Here is a 12,339-nt window from a genome sequence, read left to right as displayed (position 1 = left end):
GGTCCCTTGAACCCAAGACTTCAGGGCCAGTCTGGGCAATGTGGTGAGACCCATCTCAAAAAATGAATAAAATAAATAAATAGAATGTAGACTGCAATGATCACAGAGTAATCAAACTAGACATAGTAATAAATGTGTAAACCAGGTTACAGCTTAATAATCCCAAGGCCTGTGTCATCTTTTCAGCCATTTTAAACTTGTTAGGTGTTGAAGAGAAACACCAGGCTGTCTGCACCGAAGGTCAACCTGTGTATGGCCACGCGTCCTTTCCCCGGCATATCACTAAACGGTGTGTGGGTTGAGGACCTTTAGCCATAGACTCGTGAAAAAAAATTTTTGATTCATTCTTGCATTTGACAGGTTATATATGCAAATGTGCTCAGGATTCCTTTGATTTCTTAGGCAGCAGATCATTGTGCCCAATTTATTGGATTTTCAGCCTTCAGAAAAGAAATGTTTTGTCTTTATTTTCATGCTATTTAAAATGTCAGAATATTTGAAGTTTTTATTTTCATGCCTTTGTTCTACAAAACAAGCATCCTTATTTTGCCCATAGTGAAAAAGAGCTTAAGCAACATGAGCTTCAAATCTGTTTAAAATTTATAAAAGGTTTGTATGCCTAGCTCAGGGTAGTGGCCAAAATATACCCGGGATGTGTTTCATGCAGGTAATTTGTTCTGAGGGCCTCAGGTAAGTTAAACCCACACACTTCTGGAATTATGCCAGATCCTCCTTGTTTCAGGCCTTTCAATTTGTAATCAAAGCGCAGCCTCTGTTAAGGTATTGTGATTATAGCTCTGTCACTCTCCCCATCTTCTGGGAATGATGCCGCTCAACAAATCTTCAACATTAGCAGCATGGAGGTCAATACCTTATTTTCCATTTTGCTCATAAACTGAGGCTGAGACGATGAAGTCTCTGCGTGTTGACAAGATAAAAAAGAGCAGTTGCGATTGCCTACTTAGAAAGCCCTTCCTTTGGTTGCCTTGTAGGTGGCTCCAGGTTGGACCCTGCAGGCTCCTTTGTCCCAACCAACACCAAGCAAGCTTTGTCCAACATGCTGCAGCGGCGCTCAGGGGCCATGATGCAGCCCCCCTCCCTCCACACCATCACCTCACAGCAGCAGCTGATCCAGATGAAGCTTCTGCAGCAGCAGCAGCAGCAGAGGCTCCTTAGGCAGGCCCAGGCCCGGCCCTTCCAGCAGGTACGTCTAGGCCCACAGCACAGTGCCCTGCGTGCTGTTACCGCCTCTGGCCGGTGTGAGGTCAGACTTGCGGCTCATGTTCCTCAAGCGCATGTCCCGTACACACGTGAGCATGCAGGTCTCTCTCATTTATAGAGCATATGAGTCATTTTCCTCCTCTAAATTTTATTATCATTGATCAAAGAAGGTTGATTAACAGCATGTCTCAAAATAAAAAGAAGCACAATGACATTCTAGTTAATTAAAGGAAGGCGCCTTTTGCCCTAGGGGGTCCCTGCTCAGCATTCCTGCCCTGCTACAGCTCCTGTCAGCTCCTCTGTCCCATGTCAGTGTTAGATCGGTTACTTCCAGATTGTCTTTCTGAAACTGGGGGTTGCTCAGGCTTCTCTGACAGCACCTGGCCTTGACTTTTTGATTTTTGTTAATCCTTAATAAGGTCCATAGCAGAATAGCAGACTCTGAATAAGTGACAAATTGCACTCAGTGTGTGGGGACATTTAATTTTCGATTCATATATCTATTCTTATGCCCTTTTAATAAACAGTGTTTGATCAGTGAAAGTTGAACAATACTTAGAGTAGATTCAGGAAATCTATGAATCCATACAAATGTATTTAAGTAAAAACAGTGAGATGAGATAGCAACTCTTTCTAGTGTCCACATACTTGTTTATTTCCTGGAGTTTTTGACCCGGGTGTGCACAGTTTGGATAAGACCTCATCCGGATGGAGCACGTGCTGTCTGCCCAAACATAGCCAAGCACGGTGTTAGCTGTCCTGGTTCCACGGCACCCCGTGACCATTTAGGTAGCTTTGCAATCCTCAGATGGACTCACCATCTAAAGACGTGCCATGCATCAAGAAAAAATCATAGAATTTTTGAAACAGCAAGAAATTTAAATGCTTTATTTAGAATTTATCTTTTGAGTAATTTCCTAAACACATCTCCATTGCATAACTCAGGGCATTTCTACGTTTGGGCCACTTAGTGATTGGGGGGATGGAGGTGGCAAGATTAGTTATTCATTCTAAAAAATGATCCATAGTTATCTGAGTTACAAGAGGGACCAGGGAGAGGAGGCCAGTTGACATGGGAGGATGTGGGCAGGCATCATTGCTTGTGGTCTCTCTCTGATCTCCAGTGACTGGCATAACCCCTGGATGTCAGGCAAGGTGGGCCTGAGCTGCTTCTTACATAAATCCTGAGTCTTGATTAAAATATCTCAAAAACCGTTGTTTTGCTGAAATAAGCAACCTGTTTGGAGCTATTTAAAACATCATTGGGTCTTTAGCTCTTCTTGGGAATGTGCAAAAGTAGTTATGAAATTCCTTCAAATCTTTATTGAGATGGATAAAAAAAATTGCTAGAAGTTGATAAACCATTGAAGTATAGAGGGTTTAGCTCCCTTTTAGAGCAGTCAAGCCTAAGCAAAGTCTGCCCTGTTTATTTCTCCATGTCACCTTGTTATCACAAGCTATTCTCTTTATTTATAGCCCACTTTCCAGCTATTTCTGCTGAATTCAGCTTTGAATCACCAAAAAGGGCTCTGGGCAATGGGTTAGAGCCACTAAGCTGTTCACGGGTGGCCATGCCTGTTCTCAGAAGCTCCTATAGCTTCCTATACCGGTGACAAACGATTCCACATTAAGCCAACATTTTCAAAGAGGTTTAATAGAGTAAATTCTATATGATTAAAAGACATCCATGCACATGTGGAGAACGCAGGCTTGTGACCAGTGTCTTGGCTGCTGCCCTTCCTCCCACAGCTTCCTCAGGGACACAGGCCTCCTTCAGTCTCCACATGCACCATCCAGGGCTCGGCTGAGCATGCAAAAATAGGGGAGTCTATAGCTGTCCATGCAGTTCTTACTGGTGTGTGTGTGTGTGTGTGTGTGTGCGCGCGCGCGCGCGCGCATGCTGCCACAATGTTAGGTTTTTTTTTTTTTTTCTTTTCATCTTTAAAATTTTTTTTTTAAATTTACCTTTTAAGGTCATTTTTTTTTTCAAGTGGTAAATGCTTGCCTTTGTGATAGTGGCTGTACGATAGTCATCTCCTCTTCTCCCTTTACATTCTTCTTTTAGCTTTGTTTTTTGAGGTCATCATTTCCCCTCACTCTCTTCTTTCATGATTGAAACTCACCTTGAAGTCTCTGAGCTTCCACCAGCTGCCACACCTGGTTTTTTTCTCCCATCTTCAAGTGCTGGGTAACTGAGGAACATGACATCCTCAGGAAGAGAGCCACACACACCGTGGGAAACAGTGATCCTGCAAGAGGGACGGAGATTTGAACGTGGTGTTTCCCTGGAGCTGTACACAGGAGGCTCTGCAGAGATTTCAGCAGTAGATGACACACGGCGGTTTATATGCCTGGAAGCTGGCTAAATACAGTTTTGCAGAAGGAAAACCTTGTCCTGGTAGTAATCCTCTTAAATCCGGCATAGAGCAGATTTACACAAGTTGTTAGAGTATGTGGTGCTGGGCATAGTTTTCTTATTCCAGAGGACCTTTTCCCTAATTGTAGCAAACACGTTGAGATGTTTATTCATCTTACTCTTCACAGCTGATCTTGGCATTTCTACACGTGCTTTCCCAGCCTGAGTGGACCCCAGGCCCGGGTAGGGGCTGCTTTCTCAGTTTTCTAGTGGCCCCACTGGTCACCTACTTTTCTTACAAGGTCGAGCCTTGGGCCTGTTTGTACTGTGTCATCCCTTCATCCACTAAGCACAGGGGAGAAAGATCTGAGATGCTCATCAAATGCAAGCATGCAGGATTTGAGCAGCTGTTTTCAGAAGCCCAGAGCTGCTGGATAACTTGAGTCCCTAGCAGTATGACTATTATCTACATGCTCTCTCCTCTCAGCTGGCCCTCTGAGTGCTTCCAGAAGAGCTGACCCCTACAGGGACCTCTGCTCCTGTTGTTTCAAAATAAGATGCAGCTGAGGAGACTTAAACTTCTGAATTCTGGACATGTATCAGTCCTTACAGGACCCCTTAGCCTCTTCCCACCCCACAGAGAGGTTGCAGAACCCAGCCCCCTTGGGCTGGTCCACGATGAAGCTAGAATACCGTCATAAACTAACCCTCTAGTTCCTTCTGCTACACAGTCTAGGTGTGCGGATCAGGCAGTCCTGTAATTTTCTGGTATGGACCATCTTCTATTTCCTCAGGAATGTCTGGTAATGTTGTTTTAGGGTCTAGTCAAATTATTTGAGCTAATAATCATTATTACAATTGAGTGTGTCTTCTTACAGCTGTGTGGTCTGAGCACAGCACAAAGATGTTTTGACAAGGAAACCTGTTTTCCTTCTTCCTGGTTACAGTCTTCGTCCAGGAAGTGAGTGGCCTCCCTTCCTTCTCATTGTCCCTTACCTAGAAGGAATGTCCTGGTGACCACACTGTGTCCCAGCCTTGTCTATAAACTAGAGCACATTAATGCTTCTTTATAGGGCGGCTGTGAAACTAGTGAAGGGTGCAGGTAGCAGCTCTTACAACAGTGGCCAGTCACACAGTTGTCACAAGTCTCAGAGAGTGTTAGCTGCTGGACATGCTGTTTTGATTGTGGTTTATGATTTATTATGGTTTATTATGATTATGGTTTTCTTATTTGAAATTCTTATCCCATAAAAGTAATCTTTTTTTCCTTAAATGTGTTACGCAAGAAAAAGGCACGTCAGATGCTTTTCTTGCATAGTTACCTTAATTGTCTCTAATGAGACTGACTTGGCAATCCTTTGCTCGGTGACTTAGTAGAACAGACTGCTAGATAAAAGCGGTGTTGTCTGCTTTTCCTGGTAATCATGTCAGCTTACTGGGGTCTATGTTTTTACTTTCACTATTTAATTCCGTGTTCTAAGCCTAAATGGGGACATTCCCATTTCAGAGTTACAGCAGTGTCTGTGGAGCCCTCACAGAGTGTGGCACACTGCTCCAGGTGCTTTCCCATCACCCAGTTGCATACTAGGTGCTTTCCTTCTGACTGCACGAACTTCCTCCCCGAGGAAAGGGACTCTGTTGTAGAGCCGTGAGTTGTGCTATTGCTTTATCCCAACTTCTCTTTCAGTGCTTAAAAACATTTTGCCATTGTTTGTAGTAATCAACGCCAGTTTGTTTCATTTTAAGAATCCAAAGGATGGTAGGCAAAACATATGTCTATCTTTTAAATGGAGAGGAAGAAAGCAGAGGATTTAGGTCTAAGGTAGTGAATCCTGAGGACTTTGATGACCAAGCCCCAGGTGCAGCTCGTGGTAACTGGTAAGCAGATCAGGTGGTCAGCCACTGGCAGATCTCAGCTTCTATGTGCCCACATTAGGGAGGGGCTAGGTAATTTACAGAGGGCAGGCTGGCTAGCTCAGCTTCCCACAGCCCCTGGGCTAGAGTGAATCTGGGACTTTCCCATGACCCAGGCCCCGGGACTTGAGCAGCCCCTGCTGGCTCCGTGAGGGATCTCACCCCTCAGGGTCACATCGCAGGGGGAATGCTTGCTTGCTTTCCTCTCTCCCTCCCACTTGCTCTTTAGCAGTGCAGTTCAAGAATCAGTACGTCTTACATGCCCCGTCTAGTTTCACTGAATAATGCTGTTCTGCTGTATTTGCTGTAGATCATTTTGTGAAAAAAGGATCAGTACAGATATAAAAGAGGATCTTGTGTTACCTCTCTAGAGAGAGGTGTTAGTGTGTTTTTCTTTCTTAAAAATGTTTTTACTCCTTTCCTGCACACTTTGGCACCCATTGACGTGAACATTGTACAGTGTTGCTTTACACATTGGAAACTCTCCATAACTGTATGGTTGGATTGTTCTGAAACTGCGTATGTGGCTAAATCCTTAATTATACCCACTTTGTTACACCTAGTTTTATTCACTCTTTTGTCCTGCTGGATGCCATTCTGTCATGTGTATTAGCATATTATTTGCTCATTCTCCTGCTGATGATTATTTAAATTACTACCAGTCTTTTTTTCTTATTGCTAACAATGCTGCAGCAAGTATTCTCCCACATTTCTTCTGCACATGTGGAGAATTTGAAGCTACATGCCTGAAGGAGCAAGTGCTGATTGGCTTGCAAAGTGGAGGTGATCCCTTGGTGGCCAGCACCTTCCTGTGTGCACACACTCACCTGTCTTCAACATTGTTAGACTGTACTTTTCCCAAGCAGAATGGGCAAAACAGTACTATGCTGTGATGTTTTAGTTTGCGCTTTCCTGATCACTGTGAGTTTAAGCATGTTTTATTACTTTGCTTATTATTCAGGTTCTCCCTTATGTTGATTTCCAGTTCATATAAATTGAGCGTGTTTCCAATTATATTTTTATTTGCTGAAGATGGGCAAAAGAGTCTTGTTGAAACAAATCCTGAGCTTTGGTGATGATCTTTAATGCACTTACTCAGAGGGGATAATTTACTTACATCTCAGTGATAAAAACAAACTCAGCTGTAACCCCAGAGTCTTGGGAGGCTGAGGCCAGAGGATTAAAAGTTTTTAGGCCAGCCTCAGCAATTTAGTGACACCCTGTCTCAAAAATGAAAAGCAGCTGGGGATGGAGCTCAATGGCAAAGCACCCGGGTTCAGTTCCTGCTCATAGTGGAAAGCCTTTGAGCTGGTAGCTGTGCCTTGATCCCTCTCACTGAGTTCCTTGGGTGCAAGTGTGTGCAGGGACGTGGTTGTTTAGCTCATTTACTTCATATCTGCTGTTTCTCTGCTGTTTGAACAACAGTGCAGAAGCTGCTGATTTCATTTGCTGAAATTGCAATTAGGCAAATGTAATGAGCCAGAGGATGGTGTACATAGCTTGATTTTTATGAGGGAGGCAAAAGATTAGGGTGGAAGGGCAAGGAAATGAACCATTAATACTGGAGTAGCTATTAATTAAGCCTGAAGACCAGCATAAATGATGCGGTGAATTATGCACCTTGTCCTAAAGTGGGATGATACTTGCTTGGGAAGCTCCTCCCGGGCTTTGTAATCCTTCGTAAAAGTAGTGAAACACTTTTTCTGAGAATCCTTTACTTTATGTCTGTCCCTAGAACTCAGCTCAGGAGAATTTTAACACCCAGTCACTGTATCCTTTGGAATCCAGTGATAAAAATGATCAGACAGGGAATCATTTACCTGAGAAGTGGCAGTTTTGCCCAGGCAGCCAGTTGCCTTTTTATAAATCAGACTCCCTGAATTGGTGTGAGCGAGGAGGTTCGGCGAATGCGTGCTTGTGGCCTGTTGAGGTTGGTGGGGTGTGAGGTGCCCTTTCTCTGTTTCCAACTATACTCATTGGGCACCGTCCAGCCTACTGCCTCGCTCATGTCCTGTTCTGTCTGTTGTGCAGCCCCCCGGTCCTGAGCCGTCCATGGATGGCTCTGGGTTGGTGAGGAGCCTGCCCTGTCACTCACCCGGTTTCACCCTCCCTCCGTGCAGAAATCTCTGATCTCTCCCTACTTCTTTTATATCACCACTTAACTTCCAGATCATGCTGTTCTCCTCTGTGACTGTTTCCGTGTTCTTTATCAGCATCCCTGGGCCCGAGACCCGACTCCCTGAAGCACTATTATAAAATGAAGTATTTCCCGTGTATGTGGGCTCCCACGTCGCTGGGCTCGAAGTCTCATCTGTGTGTCTGCCGTTCTCTTGCTGTCCCCTCTCTGTAGGACCTCTGTGCCACCGCGGTCTCCCTTCTGGAAGACTTTGACAACATAATGGTAACGCCCCTGCTGTCATTCCGTTCTCTTTCTTTTACTCATTTTTGTTTCTTAAGTAAACTTTTAGAGCATTTCCCTTTGACCATCACAGCAAAAAATGGGTCTCCCTGCTCCGGCTGGTCCCTCCTGCAGTCCTCATTTCACTGACAGACCCATGAATGCACTGACCATGTTCCGCTTCATGGAATTAATTTCTGAAATCGTCCCACAGACCCCGCTCATGGATCTCATCATACTCGCACATGGTGTAGAAGCCCACCAGCAGCCTGGCTGGTCCTGTGTGAACCCGTCTGCCCCAGAGCCCGTGCTTTTCCCTGTGGTCCTGGGCATCATAGTGGAGGGACGCATGGCATGCTGATCTGTAGGCCAGCACCAGACAGCGATGACCATGATTATGAAAGCACCCTCTCATCGCATCCCACTTGCCTATTTCCAGATTCTTGACAAAATGCATCATCTATTTTTCTTTCCGGTATGGAGAAGATTATTTTTTTTTTCCTTTTTGAGCATAGGTCTTGTGCATGCATGTTATGACTTCGCCTCTGTTGCTTTGCCTGGGCTGGCCAAGAATGCATGTTTGCATTAAGTCACTCATAGGTTTCTGTGTCAGGTAGCCAACCCATGGCGCAGGCCCAGGAAGCACTGGGATAGACGAGAACACACAGTGCAGATGTGGGTGTACAGCCACTTGTTTCAGTTCCAATGAATGGGTCCTATTGTCTGTACATCACTGAAAATAGCCCCAACTGCATCTTCAAACTTCAAAAATACGGGCGCTACTAAATACTTGTTATTTCTCCAGTAGTAGTTTAAATAGAGGAAAATTTGAAAACTTTCCCGAAAATATCAATTTTTCTTGACACTCTAAAGTATAGGGAGATGTGGATTTTACTCATTTCAAAACTTGAACCATCAAGCCAGCAGCTTGGGAGGCTGAGGTAGGAGAATCACGAGTTCAAAGTCAGCCTCAGCAAAAGTGAGGCACTAAGCAACTCAGTGAGACTCTGTCTCTAAATAAAATACAAAATAGGGCTGGGATGTGGCTCCGTGGTCGAGTGTCCCTGAGTTCAATTCCCAGTAGCCCTCCACAAAAAAAAATAAATAAATAAATAGAAAAAAATAACTTGAGCTATCAAATTTAAAACTATTTTGGATATAGCTTATGTTTGCTCTAATGCACTTATTATTCAGATAATAATGTCACTCATATAGAAAACAGTTTGCATGAGTCATTAACTTTCTTAAAGTATTACTACAGACAAAATATTTTGTCAGCTAGGTATTTGGAAGTCAAAAGAAGGTTCTGGATTTTGTATTCATTCAGGTTAATCAAAATGTGTATCTTTGTTGTCTTTTTACCTTTAATTTTTCTTTAATTTCTCCTATTAGAACTTAATGAAAATATACTCAACTCATTAGATTTGTCATTTATGGGCATGTAAATAGAATACATTGTAAAGGTTCGTTATTGAGATATGTTGATTTTAGAATTGGCGTTAATGGTAGTATTAGCTGAAGCCAACAAAGTTATATTTGAAGTGAAAACTAATACAGTGTCAAGTTTAATTCTGGAATTTTCCTTGTAAATTTACAAGAATGAGATGACCATAACTTCTGTTGCACACCATTGGTGTTCCAGCCCTGGGCACCATTTCCTCTGCAACTAGGAGTCCTAAGTGGGTCCCTCTGGCCGTGACTCATAAAACAGGACTCACTGGCTTTGTTGTATGTAACTTTTGTTATTTTTCCTAAAATGGCATTTTCAGAAACAGGTATAAAATCTGGCTGTGGTTTCCCAGATTCAGTCTGTCTCTTTGCAACCCTTAAACACTGTTGCAAAGTCCCTAATTAAGAATTGGGAGAAATCGTCACTAGTGATGATTCTGAAGCGTGCTGCTTACTGACTGCTAACTGGTGGTGAGACCAGTTCTCCTTTAGAAAGAGACCTTCCCATGTGCCCACGTGACCGAGAGAGTGGTGGCTAACAGAGACAAGCAGATCCAGAAAAATGAAAAGGATGAAGATGTTTTATCAAAAATGTTAGGTTTACTGGATGCACAGATTTCAAATTGTGCACAAGACTTCTGGTTCAGCATTTCTTTGACCTTAGATACCTCTCCTGTCTGGTTAAAAAAATCCAGCCATAGGAGAGAAGATTGTTCTCATGGAAGCTAAGAAGGTGAGTCAGCCCCAACAGCACAGCTGCCTCAGGAGTATTTAGAGAATGTTCTAGAAGATATCATGGATTGTGCTTTGTTCATAGGAGCAAGTCCAAAGCAAAGTGCATAAAAATGAAGTGAGGAGACAGGAGTTTAGCTCAGCAATGCAGGGACCAGCTCATGACCACCGGCTGATGTGGATCGTTCCCTGAATGTGTGCAAGTCAGGTCCCTGAGCACGAGGGCCTCAGGTGTCTCCCGTTCTCCTAGTGATGTTCTCTAAGGCAGATCCTGCCTGGCTTCCTAGACTGTTCTCTCCATGATTAAAACTATGAAGTTGATGCTGCCTCTGTTTCAGTTAGGCAGAGTAATTGCAGAGGAGAAATGGAGATCCTTTCCAGATGCTGATGCAGGCAGAGGAAGGATCCTTAGCATGGTAGTCACCAGACATGAAAGCATTCCAAACCAAAGGTCCTGCTGAGAACTGCAGGGCTTTGGAGAACACCTGGTAAAGTACTTGATGCTGAAATACAAATCCCACTTACCTCTGGCTCTCAGTCTCAGTTTTCCTCATAAGGTAGTCACTGTGGTCCTGCGGAGTGCCAGCTCCCCTGCTGGGAATTGATTAAAAATAAATAAAGCTCAAGACATATTTAGAAAAAAACAAATAATCAAAGTGACCTTCTGCCCTGGTGTGCCAGGCCTGGCCTCACTTTGTCCCTGTTGTTCTGGCCTGTCCAGTTTGTAGGATACGTCATATGGTCTTGGCTTACCACAGCCAAGACTACATCCACTGACGCTGAGAGTGTTGTACTGATTTTTCCCCTTGTTCCTGCACTTGGGTCCTTGATTAGCATATGTCAGACCTTTCAAGTTACTGAAAAACTTTCTTACTTATTTTTTCCTTAAGAAATAGGACTTTTTCTACAAGTTGAAATGGTGTGTTCCTGGCATTACTCTGGGAAAAACAAACAAAAGTAGGAATGAGTTTTAGTCTGGCAGGAGCACGAGGGTGCTTCTTTTCAGGGTAGCCTGGGCTGACTGGACGCTTCAGGGAACCCTGCTGGCCAGGCAGCGGGGCTCGCCATCTTCCCAGGGGCCACTGCCTGCCTCGGTTAGTCCTGCTGTACTGGAGTAGGACAGTGGGAGAAGTCACCGGGGAGGGAGCTAAAAATGACTCTACTTCATGTACAATCAGAGACATGAGAAATTATGCTCTATATGTGTACTCTAAATTGAAATTCATTCTGCTGTCATATATAACAAATTAGAATATATATATATAAAGAAATATATATATATATATATATATATATATATATATATATATATATATATATATAAAGAAATCCACCTGAATAGCACACCTGTTAGGCAGATGTCTAAAGGTGAGTTTTGAAAAAAAAAAAAGAGATCCACCTGAATAGCACACCTGTTAGGCAGATGTCTAAAGGTGAATTTTAGAGAGTCAAACTATTTTTTTAATCTCTTTCTACCTTCTTTTAAAGTTATGGTGCCTTTCCTTGAAATGTGAGTTTTATGATTCTTAATAAATTTAAGTTCATATTTCTTAAATCTCTATGACCTCAACTAATATTTACCAGTAAAATAAATGAATATTGTCCAGTCTCATAGTATTAGCACATCGTTGGTATTAGCATGTCATTAGTATTCCAGTTTTTCTACTCCCCATCCCTGTGTATTCTCTAAGGTTCTTCAATGGCAGAGGAGGAAGAATTAGAAAACATCTGTTTGTGCATCTGCCTGCAGCTGTCATGTAGAGATCACATCCTGTTTCCCTCAAAGCCAAACCTGAGCACAGGTTTGCAGACCACCGACTGATCCAAGATGCCAACTCACATATAAATAGTCCTTTTTCTTTCTAGACTGTTAAAATGATAATATTCACATCTTTGTCCCCACAACAAAGCCCAATAATGTTTGTCAGGGTCCTTATGTGTGTAACGTCAAGGAGCATTGACTTAAAAGGGCCAATGTTTAAAGATTTGATGATTCCTTGGAAGGGTTGTGGAGGATCAAGAAGCATTTGGATACTTTGGGGAGAGCAGGTTTAGGCTCCCATGACCACACAGAGAATTGGGGCTGTTTTATTAGACCCAGCCCCATAGGAATAAGTTGGGTTTAACAGTACCTTCCTAGAACCCTATTCTGCCAAGTTGGATTCTTCCTGAAGCTGTCCTGTGCAGATACCTTAGGTGGTAGTCTCAGAAACTTGTCCTCCACCCATGCAAGGATGCTTGGGGAGAGGTGGGAGCCCCATTAGTAAAC

The 12,339-nt window shown here is 43.3% G+C and overlaps 1 protein-coding gene across 1 annotated transcript in view; it reads left to right on the top strand.

Annotated features, from left to right (window-relative positions):
- MED12L (mediator complex subunit 12L) overlaps positions 1–12,339 on the top strand; it is a 265,350-nt gene that overhangs the window by 235,656 nt on the left and 17,355 nt on the right. Inside the window, exon 39 of the mRNA XM_081302589.1 lies at positions 993–1,204. Coding sequence (XP_081158715.1) covers positions 993–1,204 — 212 coding nt within the window. The remainder of the gene's footprint in view (positions 1–992; positions 1,205–12,339) is intronic.

The sequence above is a fragment of the Spermophilus citellus genome (genome assembly GCF_964194105.1).
Source record: "Spermophilus citellus genome assembly, chromosome: 7".
NCBI lineage: Eukaryota > Metazoa > Chordata > Mammalia > Rodentia > Sciuridae > Spermophilus > Spermophilus citellus.
This window is presented reverse-complemented; position numbering and strand designations above follow the sequence as displayed.